Genomic DNA, 20,794 nt, shown 5'->3' with positions numbered 1-20,794 from the left:
TCGGCAAGTTTTAGAACCGCGCGTAAAACACATGCGAAGTGATAGAATTGAAATGTTTATTTCTTAGTTTTATTTACAATGTTTATGTATGTATGATTGTTTTATACGAATGTTTCTATAATGTATATAACACATATCAATTCAAGTACAAAAGAGTTCGACACAAATTTCTTCGTCCTGTTGCCGAAGAGAAAGAGGATCCTATAATGGTAACATGTCGTAACTATGATCATATACCAACCGGTATTAATCTTACGACTTTAGAGCACAGGAGAAAGGTATTTGATGTTTCGTTTGTACGTAAAGCGTTATATGGCCCAATAACCTATTCTGACATTATAGAGAAATTTAAAGTTAATGTTCCATGCAAAAACTTACGTCATTCTAAACTATCGCGAGTCGAATATCATCGTACGGTTAAAATATCATTGTACGATTATTTCAGCCGTTTCAGCCATATGATATCAAGTACATGCCAATAGTGTACATCCGCCGATTCTTTCGTGCAACCATCTCGCTTACTTAAACACACCAACGATCTATTATACCGCATCAAGTCCTCTTTTTGATTACTAATTATTGATAGTTAAATTCTGTTTAAGTACTTAATTATTATTTGTTAAATACGTCTTAGCCAAAACCAGTGTCATTTATTAAATTCCTAATAATTATAATTATCAATTGATTTCTCGCTTACTTGCCACTCTTTGTATCTTTCCTCTTTCGTATTGCAATTTATAGATTTCCCGGTGAATACAATAAATAAGCAAATAAATAAATAATAACCTTAAAAGAGCAGTAACTAAGAAACTGTTTCCGTAATAACACTTAGGAAAGAATCGATTGTAACAATCGGAATGAAAAAGGATTTGAAATAATACCAGGGCTACAGTAATTAATTGGCCCTGTCGCTCGACTGAGTCGTATTATCCGCCCAGCAAGGGGTGACTTTTTTCCAGCTCGCACTCTCTAACCCGTCCATCATCTTCTTTTTCAATTAATACCAACATCGAGAAGGTCCATCATCGTACAAGCTGAGAGCCGGATCGCTAGTTTTCTTATCGTTCCCAGGAGCACCCTGTTCTCGATTCTCGTTCGACTCTCGAATTTTAAGGCCTTTCATAGGCCATATAAATCCCTCGTGTTCTCGAATGCACACTGGAAACCGTCGACCCCTATCTATATAAAACAGTTTCCGTGAACATGCCACGAAGAAGATAGAGTTGAACGCCTGGACCACTTAATTCACTCCCTTTCGCGAGGAAATTTTCAACCCTCTTCTATGCTCGTTCTACGTTCTAGGTTCTACGTTTTAAGTTCTACGTTCGAAGAAACAAACCCCTCGAATCTTCGAGGAATCGATTTTTGCTCGTGAAATTTACGTGTGTCGAAAGAAATTAATTCAAAGAAATTCAGTTGAGCCAGATCTCTGAAATTTTGTTGTTCTAAATCGCGAAGGTATTTGCATTTAAAGAAATTGAAGTGAACTTTGGCTCGAAAGTGGAATAACACCGAGAAAGGTATAACGTGACTAAAAGAGTCATAAACGCTTGGAAATTTGTCTCTGATCGTAATATAATCATATTTAAAGAAACTGGGATAACAATCATACTTGCTAAGTGAAATACTTAGAAAGAACGGTCACTTTTGTCCCGATTGTACATGTACCTGGTATGCCCGAAAGTACATTGGAAGCTATCGATCGGATCTATACAGAACGGTTATCGTGAACATACCACAAAAAAGATTCGGTGGAAAGCCTGGATCATTTAATTTTCTGCTTTTCACGGGAAAATTTCCATCCAACTATTCTTCTTCATCCTCCTACGCTCGTCCACGTTTCAGAAGTTCTATGTTCGAAGAAATGAAACTCTGGAATCGCGTTAATTAGCCGGCAAAGCAATATACCAATGAAATACAGAGAAATTCGAGCAAAAGATGAACGATGAGAAAAGACAAGTTGCTCCCCATAGATCGTGAATTTTTCATTTATTTCTTGTTGCATCCTCCTTTCTTTTTTTCTTCCTCTTCTTCTTTTGTTTTTCTTCTTTGATTTTGTTTCATTAAAAGTTCGTGTTTCTATTTAAGAACAATCGCAGAAAGCCCGAATCGATCTGTCGTTTAATTCCTGTTCGCTTTGCATCGCGAATGGATCTCAAACATCGTTTCGAATTCATTCGTTAATTGATTCTTCGACGAAGGCGCAGCGTATCATGTTCGAACCGTCGGTAATGAATTTCCGCCTCCACCACATAGGTACTGTATTACACGCGAACATCATTCTGTACAGTTGAAGGTAATTTAATAATCATCAGAGTCCGCTTCGAGGAACGTTCTACGGCTCTTTTAATAGGCAACGTAGCCTTGTTTTGATTAAAACTTACTTCGAATTATTTGCACAATGTAAATTATTACGCTCCCACGGTAAAGTTCGATGAATTTCGACAATGCAACCGGATTTCCGTATTTAACGACTGTTTTTAACTCTGTTAATTCCAAATTTCCCGACTCATGGATAATTTATCTAATGTTTTATGCCTTACACGAGAAATTTCATTTTACCTTAGGCTACAGTGAAGCTTTCAGCGAGATACGTTCTATCGAAATCTATTTGCGAAAGTTGTTGGAACGTCGTAAGATTTATTTTGCACGCCTGATTCTCTTTGCGTCGCTAATTAAAATTAGTATGCGAAGATGATGTGATTCTGTTTCATGTGTTTATTCCTTGCAAAAATTTTTATATGCAAACGTTATAATATATTCCCGTTAAACGCTTTGACACGGAATAGCAAGTGATGGAAATAGCGTTTGCAAGAGAACACAGCAGATAACAATCTTATAAATGATACAAAAAAACGAAGTCTGAGATTTTTGACACTTTTGAGATTTTGTAATTGACACTTGAAGATTACAAATAACTATATATGTAGTATCGCGGACATAAGGCCTAGGAGTTAGCGATACAATATCGCGAGAGCCGAGGCGTTCTTCAATCGTATAGTTTTGTAAAAAGGGCCTACGTGACCTTGGCCACGAACGGTCGCGGGACACGTGCGTGGTGGGTCTACGGAAAGACAAAAGAGATGCGAGAGCAGTCAGCTTTAGTTTGGAAGTCGGAGAGTTTGAGTCGAGAGGTCGGAGAGTGCGAGTTGCGTGCTAGAGTATAGTGTTGCTAGCGTTGTCGAGAGAGTGTGGTCCGCGTGAGAGAGAACGTTGGATCCGTTGTGTCGAGAGTTGTCTAAATTGTAGCGTGTTATTGCGATTAGTTCGTGTTAATCTACCATCGTTTTTCTGTCTATATTTGTACAATCCATTCATTCTAAATAAATCACAGATATCAGGATATAATAACAGTATATTCCATTGAAGATACTACATATATATGTCGGAGGAGGATTGGAGGTATGGGCGTCTGATGCACCTTCGCTCGAATTGACCCCGTCGTGGTTATGTATTCTAGCTGATCGTTATTGGTACCGAGGCGATGATTACAAGAGGTTACAGGTAATGACGGCAATCGGATAAACGAGAGGTCGATGACGATGAATTTAGGTTCGATACGAATCCACGGCCACGGGAAGACGAATCCGATATGATACACGATCCTGGTGTGACACGACGTACAAGTCGTAATGACTCTCTCAATAACTAACTTCATAACTTTCTCTATAACTAACTAACCCCCAGTACAAATGGAACCGCCCTTATATAGTCCTCTCCCCACCTCTCTGGTCAATCTTTGTTTTTAAGGAGAGCTGTATAATTATTGCATACCTCTGTTGTTAGACGCCCCTCCCGTGACCGTGGCTACGTTCGGTGACTCGTTATGTCACTTCGAGCCCAAGCCCATCGTCATAAAGCTTGAGCACCCGTAATCGGATTAGAACATTACAACTATTTCTTAGTTTTATTACTCAAGTGTAGCTATAATAAAAGTCTGGCCTAGGGTATTGGGGGTTCTTCCCAACCATTTCAAAAGAAAGGCCCCGATGTCCTTTCATCTCCGACATATAATTATGTAATAAAATATGTAAATTATATGAGTATAATAATATATATAAATTGCAAATTATTAACTGAATAATATTTAAATATTATAAATTATACCACATATCGACCCCTGATCTGTACAATAATCTACAGGTTAGCAAGCAATTATTGAATTAAAATTCTGAAATCTGTGCCAAAAGTATGTGCTGCGCGTTTCAACGGCAAACTGCGAACTACCCCTTTAATCCTCTTTCGATATATTTACATCAGACTCGTATATCACCGTACAACTGCTCGACAACGATAACTGCAACCAAAACAGCCCGGTAATATCTAATTTCATAACTTACGAAGTGATAATTACGCGGAAACTGACACAGTCGTTGCACAGTGCCGCATGCAGTAAACAAAAATCGAAATAATCATCGCTCCACTTTCATCTTATTATTCAATGGCGCGATTATTCTGTAATAATGATAGTAATGTAAGGTAATATAATTGTAGACGATAATTCGTCAAACATCCGATAAACAGACTTTTACTCCTATCATGTCGGATCCCCTGATATCAAGTTCCAGGGAAACTGCACATTGTACACGTATCTTCATCTTTATCCCGAATCGGTATTCAAATGTCACATCGTGGAACGTGAGAACGCGGACCGCGAACATGCGAACCTGTTGTGCGATCGTGCGAACGTAGCCCGCAGATTTTTATTTTTATTCCGAATCCTCGTTGCAATGCCGCATCGTGCGTCGTGTGACGAACAACTTTACGACGTCGACGACGAAATATCCGACTAAAATATCAAACTGCTACGGTCGCAGGTTCATTAATTTCACGAGAAAGTTCTTTATCCACGAGACGCATCGGGTTTCTATTAGTCTCGACCGATCGAGTTAGCAAAGTTTGCGCACAAGACTCGTAGTCGTTTCATCTGCGACGCGAATGAGAAACGAAGTTGGCTTATCGATCGGTGGGTGCTCGTCATTAGTTTCTTTCGTTGATCGATGGATCCTGCGAAGAAGAAGAAGAAGAGAGAAAACCTCTGCCACCGCAAACGTTTCGCGAGCGGTACGGTTTCTTGTCTTCGAATTATATTTTTCCCTTGTCAACCATAGTAACTAATGGACAGGAAAACGAGCCAGCAGAAGAAACGCAATGGCAATTTCACGACACGATTTATATTTTACCAACGCGACTACGGTTTCCTCGACTATTAATCGTTCGATCGAAACGATAGCAGCAAGAACGAAACGAAATTCAATATCACGTATGAAATTTCCATGATTACCAAATAACGAAACGGTATTGACATTGGACCAGTCATTCTGACTAATTTCATAGTTCGAATGGTAATGCGTATGGTAATGGTATATCGAATAAGAATAAGGAATTTTACTAGCATCGACCTATACTTCTCGAGGGTAAATCCGAGCTAAATGCCGTATTGTTCCTCGTAATTCTATTGGTAGAACAACGTACTTTCGCAGAAACTCGCCGGAACAAATTTCAGGAATAGAGATCCATCCCGTAGAAGTAATCGGATGTTATTTAATAACGCCTTTATTATTTCTAGATGTTCTCGAAATAATTCCTTTGTTATGAATAAACTCTTGCATAAACACACCTGTGATAACAAATGTGTAACTGAACAGCATGTATTACAAGAGTAACAGGGGGCATCTGCGATCGAGCAATATTATCCGAAATAATAAATGAAAGGAGCAACGATTCTCTCCGACGTCGCAAATACTTTGCTTTCTTTATCATCTTTCCGATATACGACAAAGCTTGGCGTTATGAAAAATTGAATCGAAGGAAATACGTTTGTACAAAACATAGGAAATATACATTATGCAAAAGGAATACATATGAATTCCGTATACGATGAACAACGTTTATGCTTAACCGATATCGATACATATCGAAACGTCGGATTTATACAGCTGTTCGTTCCGACAGGGACGCTAATATCGTCCGACGAGAAATCTGACTGCTTCTCTTCCCTGCGACACAACGGGTGTAATATTCTATTGCGAAGTCGAGACACCATATTCCCACGAATCCGTATCGACGTTCCACGGTACGCATCGACGTCTTACCACTCGAGAATCGATATTACGCCCGAAAAAGGAGCTCAATGGAATAACCTACATACGAGGGCGTTGCACCCTCGTGCATCGAATATCGAACCGCAATTAAAAAAATACAACCAAACTGCCACGACGAAGTCTGCTTGTATTTTGTTTCCCTATGCTTTTTTTCTTCTATTCTCAGTCCTGTTCTTTCTACTATTTTTCATTTAGTTCTATAAAAATGGAAACGAAAACTGTCCGTCATATTCGTTACAATATTTCAATTATCGAAACAGCGCGCTTTTTCTGGAAGTGGAACAATGCCGCGCGCAATTAGCAAACAAATCGAACGGGGATCATTCTTGACGCGCGAAATCATGGCAGGAATATTAAGATGAAGCTTTTATCGATCCCGTGGGGAAAAATGGCAAGCCAATATATCGGATTTTGTAAAATTGCATTTGTCATGTGTGAAACGTAAAACTGACTTTATATTCGTTATAAAAAAAAGGTGGATGAGATTGTAGTTCGAGCCATAGTGCACTTCGGAAATCATAATCGAACCTATTTAATCGAAAATCAAATTTCTATCGTTTTGACACGACAAATGGTTACGCGACGAATCGTGGATATATCGCGCGCTGATCTTTGTAAAACCAGGAAGATGAAAATTTTCTTCGAATCAACGCGAAAGTGGAAACTTTCGCTCCCGGTAGCCACGAAACAAGTTGGCAGCCGCGAAGAAGGCGAGGGCTAACGATTCGCGATTCGATCCATCTTCCAGGCCCCGTTGGAATTCCTCTCTAACAAAATTGAATGCAACTCGAGCCAAGAATTAATACGAAGCTGGACGATTGATTAAGCGTTCGCTCGACTGACTGGCGCAACGTCGAAATTTAATTGGAAATACTGTTGGTGCGGCGTGCAGTTGTCTATTTAATTACACGTCACGACACGGTGTTCGCATTAAACATCGACGATATTGCCCTCTTTTCAAGCGGACGCGTGGCAACCATCGGCGGAATAAGGAAACGCCGGCTGTTCGCGAAATACGACGGACCATTTATTATCTGAAAACATCGCCGTGTCGTTGAGTCCTGTTCGTTTATTTACTTATTTGGTCTCATTTTCTCGGGTCAGCCGGTCAGAAAGTAACTGTCACCGCGGCGAAAATGAAACGACGAGAGAAGAAAGAAAGTGAGCCGAAGCGAAAAGAAGTCCGGATGGATAACTCTGCCCACCTTCCTTTGCTTCCTTTCCTTCGAAGGATGGAAGGTTTATTACCGTGAAAACGGAATAAAGGGGAATGTCGCAAAAAGCAGGAAACGCAACGAGGATCGTCGCTTTACTCTTCCACTTGGAATAAGAAGACATCTTTAAGAAGAGTAGCGTCACTTTGCGACATTCGTTTCGCAGGGAACGTATCAGTGACGATGATTGAAGCAGAATGTTGCGAGCAAGAGCACGATTATAAAGAGGAATTAAATCTTGGGAAGGTTAATTTCTATTTGTGAAGTTATATGGCTTTGGAAAAATTGGAATTAACATGACTACTGCGATGTTTAAGAAAGATCTCCGATGATGAAAGAAATCAGGTCTTTAGAATTTTGTTCTGAATTAGAAACCTATTTATGCTTTAAGAGATTGAAGCGAAGCAAAATAGAACATTTAAGAAAGTTACGAATAAATAATACTCAAAAGTGATCGAAAACCTACCTATTACGTATGTCGACCTATTTATATTTAAACAAAATTAAAGATAATCTTTTATCCAAAATGAAATATTACAAAAATAAGAGAAACGCCTGAATGAAAGAGGATCAAATTCTCTGAAAGTGTATCCAGAATAATACAAATCTATTTATACAACATATGTATATATCAAGACAATTTTTATTGATTTTACGTCTAAATCTTTAATATTCCTATGATCAATAATTTGTGTATAAATAAACACAGTTAAAAAGACAGATTTTAAGCATTTATGTCTCCAGAGTGGAAAAGTGTGTATTGTACATATCCGCGAACTAACGCGTCCGTTATCCAAAAAAAGGTCCTTAATGGTAAACATAAAAAATATCTTTGGAAGCGGATTTCGATGGATGAAAAATTCAAGAATATTAATGGGCCGACAATGTTTCGATGTATTTTTCGAAAGGTGTAGAGAAAACAGACGTGAATACCTCGTTGCGCGTTCTATACGGAACTCCGTCGTGCGGTATGACTGGGAGCGTTACATTTTTTACGACAGCTGTGCTTGCGATTCGTTGGTTATTTCGAAGTAAAACGATCACAGCACACGTTCACGCTGTTGCTGCAGACGAGAGTGGCAAAAATAACAAACGACCCTTCTCGCGAACTTATACCGCGATAGTGACCGTAGAGAAAGGAAATTACGAACATCAATTTTTTAACTAGTATTTATTTTTCATTCGTTGACTCGATGCACAAAATCAATTGTAAAAGTGGAGAGAAACTCTCTGCCAGTCATTTTCGTTAACACTCGACCAACAAACTCGGCTACTCCTTTGTTCGAGCAAAACGATTTAAAACTTTCCATTTGCGCGCTCGTTTCGTATTTTCCTTTGAAATGACTCGCAAAATAAAACAAAAGAAAAGATATATATATATAGTAAAACAAATGCAAAAAAGACACGAGGGTGCGGAGTGGAAGAAATAACGCCAGTGATAACATATTTCTGCCGGAGGAAAAGAAGTGGAAGAGAAAAAAGGAGAGAATGAAATATAATTGTGAAATGTCGCTCTAAGTTCCTTCTATTCTCACGAATCTCGTGACCTTTCCCTTTCACGGTTGGCGCTCGACTGACCTCTCAAATGCCAACACTCGTTCGCTTCACGAGAGCCGCGCACAGCATTTTTCCACTTTGCGATTAAACAGATCCTCGGACGTAATTAAATGCTAACTATGGCTCCCCGGTAGACTAGGGCCACTCTAAAACTAAATGTTTTCGCAAAATAGCGTGCTCGAGATTCCTTTCTTCTATCCTACTCGTTACGCCGGAATAAAGGATAATATCTCGAGATATTTACCCAGATATTTTAGTCCTATTGTATAATATATTCACACGGAAAGCTGTCTCGAGATAATGATTCGTAATCAACTTTATTTATGACCGAACGGACGTCTCATATTGGTACTTTAAGATAACAAATGAATTTTGTAACTTGTTACGAATTAAACTCGCATTCCGAGTGTTAGTTTGCATTAAAAGTACCAGAGGATCCATTTGGTTCTATTAGATAATTAATTTGCTATTTCAACCCTTTTGATATCGAGAATCTTTTGATACGATCGATCGACGATACCAGCGCTCTTTTGAAACGAAGGTTTACAAAATCGAGGACTTAAAAAAAAAAACGCTGTAAATTTACTTATATATGTAGTATTATTCTTTCCCTGTTCCATTTTACATGGTGAGAACAAAACAATTTGTGCGTACGTTTTCAATGGCGTCGAAGCAGTATTTGCGGAATATAAATAGTTAAACACAGGAAAAGGTTTTAAATCCCTTAAAATTCTAATTTTCATTTCATCAAATTAAAGTTTCACAAAAATTTCAATCTCTTTTATAAACATAGCTAAAGAAATGGAATCCGCACAGGAACTTGTTTCGCGCTCTAAATATTACAACTATAATACTTCATTTTGCATATTCTATTATGTATACATCCTGTACATTTTTACATCTTTAAATTCCTCATTACTGCGTGAACATTCGCAGTTTGCCCATGAATAAACGAATAACACGCCGCACTCGAATAAGAAGTAAACAACAGCGCAAACTGCGCGCTATGAAACCAAAAATACCAGCTACAGCGTCGATTTTCTTTTTCCCTGTTTGGGTGCGAGAACCTGTGTCCCGTTTCCATTTAATATTGCAGACAACGAGCAACGACATGGATCGCTTCCGGGCAAGGCAAAGGATGGTTCGACGGTGCGCGATCAATTTTCCGACGACCGAGCCGGTGGTGAACGATGCCTGTTGTCGTCGAACTAATCCGCGGGGCGTTTACCCTCGGAACCTGAATAATTCGCGGTTCAAAAATATCGTTGGAAACCGCAGCCGAACGATTACGAGCTTCGATAAAAAGCACGACTTTGTCGAGCACGATAATACAGCCGGGTTGAACGCGGGCCATCGCGTAATAACTGTGAAATTATTCAAATTCGCGGTCTCTGCTGAGGCTGAAATTCGTCACCCGCTATACCTATGCGAGGACCAGCCGTTTTAATCCTCGATAAATACCTTCGATGAAAGTGTGTTTCATTGCATGGTTAATCCCGATACGTGCACCGCGTTCCGTCACGATTCGCAGAACGATTTCGGGAACGTCTGAACGATTAAGAGCTAATTCCAACGAATCCCGCGCAATCGACCAAATGGAGATATTATAGCTTAAACTGTATTTTGTTTTTGGATACGTTCGGTATATGACTAACGATGCAATGTTTTCTTTAACGCTATTCACCGGGGTGGTATTTGAAATTTATTGCCCTTTCGCAAATTTATTACTATACCATGAATGTTTATACGTTAATGGGAATTTAAAGATGCAAAGATGCAAAACTTTATATCCAAAAGTATATAAAATATTCGGAGCGTGATATTCGTTATGATATACATATGTACGTATAATGGACGAGGGGAAACTCTGTATAGAAGAATCTACCTCTTCGTGTTAATACTAGATAGATATTAACGTGATTTAAATTTTGACAATTTGAGTATCGAACACACGTAGAATATACGAGAACGAAACGTAAATATAACAAAATTTGATAGTAATTGTAACATAAGACGTACGTGTATAAGTTTGAGGTCTAATAAGTGTAAATGGTAGTACTTTATGTAACGATTGAATTAGAATAAGGACCAACTCTAATGTCCGCATCTAAGTCTGCTTAATAATTACCTGTTCTTCTATCATCTATAATTGCAGTGATTGAGTGAAAGACGGAATTTATACGATCATGCATAACTATCGAAATAGCCGATATTCTGCAAACACCAAACACAAAAGTTAGAACAGAGTCGAATCGTCTGGCGAAATAACGAAATCGTCGCTTTCGCGCGATAAAGTAAATACTGGCTTCTAGTCATTGACGAAAATAGATAACGGTATTGATCGCAGACATCTAGATTGTACGTGAATCAGCCAATCAAAAGGTATATATGCTATCTGTGCGTGTATACAGTTTGCGAAACGTCAATGTATCGTATATGAGCAGCGCAAACTGTGTGTACCGTTGCCTTAAGTTTGACCTGCGTACCTATTTGACTCTATGCAGTCGGTAGCAATGCGCGGTAATGTTGAAGTTGACCTATGCTCACGCATCGAATTGTCCACGTGATTATAGCACGAGCAAACGTTACCGTACACCTGTGAATACCGTCCAAGTATCATGTTCTACTTTAACGCGGTGCAAACTGTTGTTTGGTACAATAGACAGTCCTTAGTAAGATTAATAGGTATTTCTATGATACGATCCATAGGTGCCACAATGTATCCACGCTGCGGAGCCATTAATCAACGTTGAGTCGTAAATAGACCCAAACGAACCGAGATGATGTGTTAAATAATTGAATAGAGGCATTAATCTCGTATGCTGTTCTATCCTCCGAACCGGTAGTGGTTTATAGTAAATAATTGAAATAGATTAACCCTCGCTGTCTTGCACAAATATTTTCCTCCGAGGCAAACATTTCCTGCTACCTGTCTTGTAAATCTCTTTATGTACTTGGACTTGACGTTCGACGTTTGAGATATATCTACGATTATGCCGATTACTTTAAGCTTATTCCGCTGGTAGATTGCTCGAGGATCGTCAGTACTTGCTCGAATATTTAAACCTGGAACTTTTAGTTCATTTGTTCCAATATCGATTATTCTACTTGATGTTCGTGTATTCTTACGATTAAATATTTACATAAATAGCGATATGCCAGAGCACTTGGATGTTCAAACGCTTATTTTTATTTCCGAGTGAACGTCGCAGTCACTACTAGTGCGAATAAAGATGATGGAATTGTTACTATGACTTGATGGCTGATCTCAAATCTCAGAAATAGCAATAGCATCGCGTCCATGCCGTAATCAATTATTCTTAACGGCCTTCCCACGGGGTACCTACGTACATAAATATCGTAAGTGATGAACTACTTTCATATTTGAAATTCAGATCGGATCGAAGAAACGCGATATTCAAACGCGGCGAAGAACTAGGAACATAATGATTTGTAGTTTCAGACTGCATTCCCAGCAAGCATGTTAAGGTCAAATGAGTTCTCGGCTATAAGCTCGTGATGCGCCTCGCAACGAACGCGAAACAGTGCCATCGGCGGAACGCAATTTAAATTCTCTTAGAACAGCCTATTCCATTATTCACTCGTCCCGTTCATAACGTGAAACGTGCATAAAGAACCGATGCAGCCGCAAACATGAACATTACCAAACACAGCTTTCGTAAGAGAAATAACGACCATCTCTCTTCGTTCTTTCTAAATCCAGTTGCTTTATTTGGTCATCAGTCGTGACGGTGCTTGTACAGTGGGGAATTTGAAGATGCAAAAATTTCCACTCTTTTCTCGGCAAACTTGCTTTCCATCGCACTTCTATAACGAATTTTATTGGCACGTCAAACGAAACGAAGAATAGACAACAATAAGTACAATTACAAAGCTGACACGTAACATCATCGGGAGGAATCAATTCAATTTTTCTCAAGGCAGATTTTCTCGCTAACACGGTTAGTAAATATCGCGCGTCATATTTCACTTCTCTTTACATCTTTATCGTTTTTAAATATTCGTACACCTCTATCGAAAAATATGGAAAATATGGATAATATAGACAGATATTCGATAGAATCGGGGCAAGTAAAATTGACGGCGATATTCGCGATTCTACACGATTAACTCGTACCATCGTTTACAACTGCACTTGCTAAAATAAAATCGGAAGATATACAACTGCGAATCGTAAAAATTACAATGGACAACCGACCTTTTACTCGAGCCTGATTGATGGAGATTAAAGATGGATTATACGCGTGGTCACTTTCTATTTTATACGTCGAAGCACAAAATCTCGTTTGTAACACTTTATAATAATGCCTAGATGTACGCAGTCTCGCAGATCGAATATCAAGAAGATATTATATATCGAATAATTTATTGCGAATAGATCTTTCACAGTCCAAAGCTAGAAGTTGGAAGCTCAAACACCATATTCCAGGTTTCGATCACCAACATCCAGCTACTAACGATACCTGCGTAGCGGCACTAGGCCGCAAAGGACAACTCTCTTTCCAGCGGTTTCGTCGGTGCATGGTATAGCATCGCGGCAACAGCGTTTACGAAAGGCCGCGATAAAGCGTAAATAATGCTGACAGACCTAATGGGCCATCGATATCCCTTTGGTCCTTCCGTCAAATACTCAGAAGAAAGCATACGTGACCACGATCATTTGCGTAGTGGGGATATCGAAAGACGACAAAAGGGAAGAAAGCGGATTAAGAGATGAATCGTCGGCAACAGTTGTCAGTAAGCAGTCGTCGTTGTGAAGCAGCCGCTAGTCGAGTTAATAAACGAATTGTTAAATAAAACGCCGATTAATTCTTTGGCAGCCTACACGTCCTATGCTAATTGTCAATTAATGATAAATTTTTGCACACGCCTGATCTGCTGCGCAACTTCCCTTTCCCACTCCAAGTCCAAGAAGAATTAATTTTCGATCAATGTATGTTAAATTCTTCTCGCGCTTGATCTATCTCTCCACGTTACAAATTTAAACGAACCGCGCGTCTAAATAAATCCAAACACGGTACTCCAGTTTCAACTACCATCAGTCTCGGCCCAATTACCCGCTTCCGTCGAGATCCGCCGCGAAGAAGAGAACCAGCAGGTTTGCCTGCGCGTACATCCACCGAAATCGAACCTTACGGTATAAAATTTCCTGTAACCCAACTCGCTCCACCTACGCCAGTACATTTTTATCGCGCATCTTCGATCCGGCCTCATAAGAGATTTTATCGGCAGCGGCGATGGAACTCCTCTCGAGTGCATTTGCGAGCCGATGATTGCTTCTCGCTGCTATCATGTTCGACGAGAGCAACTGGCCCGCCCCCCGTTCCGACTCCCTCGTTGTCAAAGCTGGATGGGGGAGGAGGTAGAAAATAAGTAGAAAGGTAAAAAGAGTGGAGAGTACGAGGGGAATAAGATGGACGGCGTTGTCCTTTTGCTTCCCGCTGCGAGAAGGAAAACGAGAAAAGCAAGCAAAGTAAGGGAGCACGATAGAGAAACCCGAACAAACAAGAAGGCGGAACGAGCTGGAATTCGTTCGTTTCGAGGAAGGCACGTCTCGGCTTTCGTACTTGAAAATACATAATTCACCTTTGTTTACAGCTGGGACGAAATCGATCGATCGCTAATCCATTTTCTTCTTTCCCTGCCTATTGTTCCGCCCGACCAGAGAATTACGTCGCTCGAATGCACCAACTGTGTGAATTAACGCGCCCTTTCTTCTGTTGTTTCTGGCCGCCGATTTTGTTCCCCTAGGTTCAAATTCAGCCGGGCAATGCCGCTTTCTCTAATCGTTAAAGTTACATCGGCTACTCGCCGATAACTCTTTTGTTCGCGTTTTGCCACCCCCTGCCGAAATGAACAACCTTTCCGCCCTTTTAAATGAACTCAGTCGTAACTGGATCGTTTCAGACAATGGAATAAAATAATCGTGCTGAAAACAATTTTTCCTTTCGAGCTTCGTGCTGTTAGTGAATTTCTCGAGGTTCCTTAACAGGATTAAAGTGAAATATCGTTTTGGATATCGTTTAGAGAATGATCAAAAAAGGTTGGATACACGACGGAGAAGATTCACGAGAAATTAGATATTTTAATTAATAAATTGCTCCTTAAAAGAAAAGAAATCGATTGTCTTAATTCTTTTAAGTCATCGATAAAATTGTTATCCTTATTTCTTATTATCTCATACCTCTGTGTGACGATTTTCTTCTTATAGAATCTTTCATTTCTCTGCGTTTATGCTGCGTTTATGATTCTCGGTATCTGAAGGATCTAAACAAGCTATCAATCTAAGGCTATCGATCTAAAAAAAATACTGTGAATGCAGCCACAGTTATACATTTTTCTATATAACAACTTCATCCAATGTAATGCCTAAGATACACTCTATCATATGACGATTTACCGATAGAATTTACGTTACCAGTTGATTTCTTCAACAATACCGCACCATCTTGTCGTAACTTGTATTTCAACGACTACGTACACTTCTTCGATTTGCTGCGATTGGTGAAAATTCCTAGGTAAATATACAAAATTGCAAACATGGACGAAATCTGATGACAGAACTTGTCGACACGCTCCAACATTTAGAACCTGAACTAACTTCGAAAGGTACAATCTATTTCAAGATAAGTGCAAACGTCACTGACACGATTTCCACTCCAAAAATTACCTCACACATCCTAAATTGCCCCAATGAACAAACTGGAATTCCAATAACGTAATTTGCCTTATCGTTATCTTTAGGAACAATTCCTCTGCGACGTACACAAAAGTCCCAGTCCCGTTGAAATTCACGTTCGCCGATAAAGTCCTCCAACGACAAATGGACTTTATATTCGTCGGTGAATTCAAAGATTCGTCAGAATTACATGAATGACGCGCGAACTGTAACATGGGAATATTTCTAGGTTCGGACCTGGCCGTTATATAACCAACTTAGTGCGCATCGGTGATGTCTAAAGGGCAGTAACTGACCGTGATATTAATTGCTTTCTGGCTATTAGCAAATGGGTCCGCGGAGATCTCGCAAAGGGAGCGGCTTCCCTGCGCGAGTTTGCCATTAACATTAACGCAATCTGTCGTGTTATACGTGGCACGCTAGCATTGCAACGCGTACCAGTGCTAAAATCCCGCGCAACCAAAATCGAAAATGCAAGCAGCATTGTTACCCACGAAAGGACAACCGTGTATACGACTATGGCTAACTGAAAGTTCAACCAAACTCGAGATACGCTCTTAGGTCTCTAATCTTGTTCCCTGCTGACCTCTTCGGGCTTAATTCGTTCGAGAAGTTGAGATCGTAACGCTTGCGACGTGGATATTGGATAAGGCTATTTTTGAGCAAACGCTGACTATTTGGCTTTAATCAAGGACCAAAAATAATAGGTATGTTTTAAATATTTTACGAGAAGTTACACGAACTATAGTACGAATCATAAACGAGAAATCATGGATAATGAGGAGGATCGTTGTAACTGTTGTATGAGCTACAGTCATGCGGACTATTTGCGTAGTTTACTGTACTTGCAGAGTTTGATCAAAAAGTAACATGGTACATAAAACGTGGTAGGAGTAAGCAATAGAATATAATATATTATATTCCATTTTATGTATTCCATTATATATAATATTATATTATTATTACATAATTAAATAATATTATATATAATGGAACACATACAATGGAATATAATGGATTAATAACGATGAAAGCGTTACATTACAAAAATTTAAACTTTTCCTTTCTAATTACATCCATCTCGATAAAAATGACCACTGCTGGAACAGACTCAAAGTCGTATCATAGAATGATATAAATCATAGAACGAAACATATATAGCTAGAAAAATATGGCTTCATTTTGACGAAAAATACGCTGTGTAAAAGTTATAATATTTTTGTTTGGATCGAATTTCGATACGTAGGATTCCATCGAATATCGTGGAAATGTTGAAAAATCGACAACATGCATGATACTTTTTCCTTTCGAGCGTTGCATATTTTTCCATTTCACGACAAATACGTATTAATGAACATCGTCGGGGATATGGATCGCTGGATTGATATCACATCGATAGACAACATCGTTCGATGAAAGTATGCTCTATACCGGAGCAATGAATCCGGAGAAATGAAAATGGTCGGCACATTTGAATCGTGTATTAAGCAAACACTTTTCTCATACAAACTATTTGCAGTAACTACAATATTTGCAGAGGTGGCATTTGCGTATTCAGAATAGTTTCGAAAATTTGTTAATGCATTCGAGTCGACTTTGTCAATACGGATTCATTTGCTAGCCGACAAAACCCCGTGCGCAAATATACGAACGTTAATTAAGTTTCGACTCCGACGTGCATACGCGCGGATATATGCGTTATAAAAATGCTACCGAATGGAAAGCCGCGTTGACAAATGGATCCGTAATGGCGTGATTCGCTGTTGGCCAAATCCTGAAAAGCATCGCGCTCAAATTTTCATCGCGTCGATAAAAACACTCGATGAAATGTTAATGAATATCCGAGTATAACACAAATGTATTTAATGTATCGAAACGTTTACCAGTAATATTTACTGTCATAATTAGTAGCCTGTAAGCTCACTGCACATAACCGAACGTACGCATTACGCATTTGCATAAGGACAATTTTCATTAATTGAAAAGTTCGTATCAAAAACAACTCTTGTCGATTTTTCTATTTTACCAAGACAACAAAATACTCTTTGATTGTTGTTGGGCACGCAACAACGCGTTATTTAAACGAAGCATTTATCAGATTACATATTTGTAATTATATAGCAGCAAAGTAAGTCACAATGTAGTGTATTCCATGACTGAAACTCTGTTTGTCGGACAACAACTTTTTTATTGAATTAATAAAAAATGATACCCGCACTTGAACTCAGTATTCCTCAGGAAATAAAAAATCAAACATATAATAGAGTTATTAAATTAAATCGTTTGGATATACGAGTCACTGTTTGAGAAAGCAATACTCGCGATGCTATTGTACAACTGTCTATCGACAGATTCACTGAACAATAAGATTCTCGTATTATGAGACTCACCTCTAGCTACGAAGATGCCTCATTATTTTAAAATTCGAAACGCTTAACAAATAATCTAATAATCTCGCTTCAACTGAATGTCCCTTACTAAATAAAAACATATGATAGAATCCTTAATATCAACTGTTACTATTAGACTGAACAACCTCCATATGTGAATCGTTGTTTACAAAAGAAACACAAAAACGCTTTCGTCAAAAATGTCTCGCTTTCATGAATATATTTCTCATATATTACATGTCACGTCTCTGATTACTAAAACATACTACTACTTTAAAATTCGAAAAATTTAACTGGAGTCATTTTCTTTACGAACTTTTCAATTTTTATTTTTTACTTCAATTAATTATGCACCTCATAACCTCAACTCATTCTATTTTATGGCTGCTAACTTAACGTAATCAACTATCGACGACGACGACGACAACGACGACCGTTAGTTATAAATCGACAAAGAAACAAGAACACGAATCGTAAGAGTATACAATGAACACGTTCGAACTAAGTCGATCGATGTACGGAAGATGTCTATACCGTCATCGAACCATCGATAAATGCAATCGATAGAACACTTACCTTGAAAGGCAGCCTCGAAGGTGGTCTTCTCCTCGATGGGGTTCTGGGCGAGCACCAAGACGACCGCCAGATGAGCAAGGATCACGAAAAATCGGCAAACACAAAGTTCAGCCATCGTCCTGCGATGTACATGCACGCGCTCGCCCCGATAATGTTCACTTTCGCATTTCTAGGAAATCAACCAACCAACTTCTTGATCGACTATCGATTATCGCGCGAGTTTCACCGTCGCGTAGAAACGCACACTAAAAATCCACGTCGGATCCGAATCGGTCACTTCCCCCGATTTTAACGACCGATTCTACAATACAAATAAGAAAAAAAAACGCGTATCAAAAGCACTGCATATGCAAAAACACCAAATAGCGCAGATAACACTCCTTTCGTTTTTGTATTTTTACCGTATTTTCTTTCCTCTTTCTCTCTCGTGTGGACAGTACGAAGACACTCGGTCAAGTGTCTCGAAACACGGACGTTATACGACCGAATTCTCTGAAGGTACTACGAGGTCGTGTCAAGAAGACATATACACCGTATCGGGTATACTGCAACGATAACACGGCCACCGGCGCAAAAAGTGGACAATTGTCCGCCTTCCACTTTCAGCGTCTGTGTAAAGCGTATACACATCGAAGCACGCCGGGCCAGCTACTATCGCGAATACACGACTATATACGCGGTACACCGTCGCATACTTTTAAGCTTGTGTCGTCCTTTCATGTACCATCTCTGTCCTCTCTATCGGATGAGGGGCTCTTTTCACCTCGCTTTTTAGTTTAACATTCGACTGCGCGCATAATGAGATCTCTTACCGATATTTGCCGTACTTGTTACCCGTCAGCAAATGATCGGACTCTATTCTGCCGGCGATATTCGATGCAAATTCACTCGGTTACGTATGCATATCGATATCGATATCGATATGTATATATTATAACGAGACAGCTCAAAGAAAGATACATTTTTGTTAAAAAAAAAAGAGAGAAAATATGAAAGTCTAAAGATAAAATTTGATGAATTGGAATTTGGCTTCGAATCGAAATTATCGAAAAAGATTTAATTTTGATGTTATTGAACGTACTTGAAGCTTGTAACACATAATTGGAAGCTGTTATAAAAATTTTGAAATTAAAGAGAGAATAATAATAAAGCTCATTTAAACAACCAATTGTTATTCACTTACGTTAATCGCTATAAATTTTACGATAACGTGTTTGTAAAAAGCGGGTAGGAAAGACCTCGAAATCGAAAGGCGAACCCGGCGGCGGGTCGCAAGCGTTCGCGGCTACCCTCGAAAGCAAACTGAGAACTATGTATCTGAATTCAATACGGTTCTCCTTGACACGACCGAATGACTTAAGCTCAAACGTCAACTATCGACTGTGGTGAGCCTCGGCTAAACTCTCTCTACCTTCCTTAATCTTCATAAAGTTCAACGACCACAATCGAATCGCTTGAAACCATAGTTATGTCACACGAATCGAGACTACGCAAATATATGATCGACAGCGCCACGAGCAAACTGCCGCTGAAATATTTCAAATATTAGTGATGTTAAACGCGTACGAATCGTGCGGTATACACCGTTTGTCGCGATATAATTACAATTATAAGATTGATTTAGTCTTGAGACGATATCTCAACGCTCGCGAAGAAAACGTTTCGCCGCGATAGAAAAGGAAGGCAGAGGAGAATGATGGGAAAAGAACAGAGAAAAGTAACGATCGAAAACGTTCGTTTGGTCGTCGTACCTGTCCAGAACAGTCTCACGGTTGTTGTTCGACACAAAAGAAGGAAAGATACGATGGCTAGAGAGACTTTAGCACACACGCGAACCCGAAGGTGAAAGGAGCTCCGCAACAGCCGTCGACGCCGGCCGGTGTCTCCAATCGAACTGCGGGGGTTGGTCGATGGTGGCGCCGCCGAGGGACGCTGAGCGTCGCCGTGTGGCATGCGTCATAACGCCACCGCCTTCGATCGGCCGCCATTTTTTTTTTTGAAGCGCGTTACTAACCCCTTGAAAACATTCCACCCCAAACGCTGTTTCCCGATCGGAGCTCAGGAGCGTATGATTTTCGGGTAGCAGAAAAAATCGGTTGGAAATTTAACAATTATAATTTCTTCTATGTACATTAAGAATAAATTTCTTACTGGAGTATTAACAGATTGTGAATGTTTATGCAGATGTATATATATTCATAGTTTGGTAATAGAGTGAAACTTACATATAAAGATTAATTTTGTTACTAGGTT

The 20,794-nt window shown here is 39.4% G+C and overlaps 1 protein-coding gene across 7 annotated transcripts in view; it reads right to left on the bottom strand.

The window, feature by feature from the left end:
* Positions 1-20,427, bottom strand: part of LOC122567415 (pikachurin-like) — a 233,000-nt gene extending 212,573 nt beyond the window's left edge. The window contains exons 1-3 of one of the 7 annotated variants that reach the window (XM_043725882.1): positions 20,293-20,427; positions 18,943-19,042; positions 18,542-18,842 (exon numbers count right to left, since the gene is read on the bottom strand). In XM_043725882.1, coding sequence (XP_043581817.1) covers positions 18,542-18,656 — 115 coding nt within the window. In that variant the 5' untranslated portion in view covers positions 18,657-18,842; positions 18,943-19,042; positions 20,293-20,427. Of the gene's footprint in view, positions 1-18,541; positions 19,087-20,292 lie in introns of all 7 variants that reach the window. The other 6 variants (XM_043725881.1, XM_043725884.1, XM_043725878.1 and 3 more) reach the window with 6 other exon arrangements.
* Positions 20,428-20,794: the final 367 nt, after the last annotated feature.

The sequence above is a fragment of the Bombus pyrosoma genome, linkage group LG5 (genome assembly GCF_014825855.1).
Source record: "Bombus pyrosoma isolate SC7728 linkage group LG5, ASM1482585v1, whole genome shotgun sequence".
Classification (NCBI taxonomy): Eukaryota; Metazoa; Arthropoda; class Insecta; order Hymenoptera; family Apidae; genus Bombus; species Bombus pyrosoma.
The sequence above is the reverse complement of the archived record's forward strand: the minus strand, read 5'-3'. Positions and strand labels throughout refer to the sequence as shown.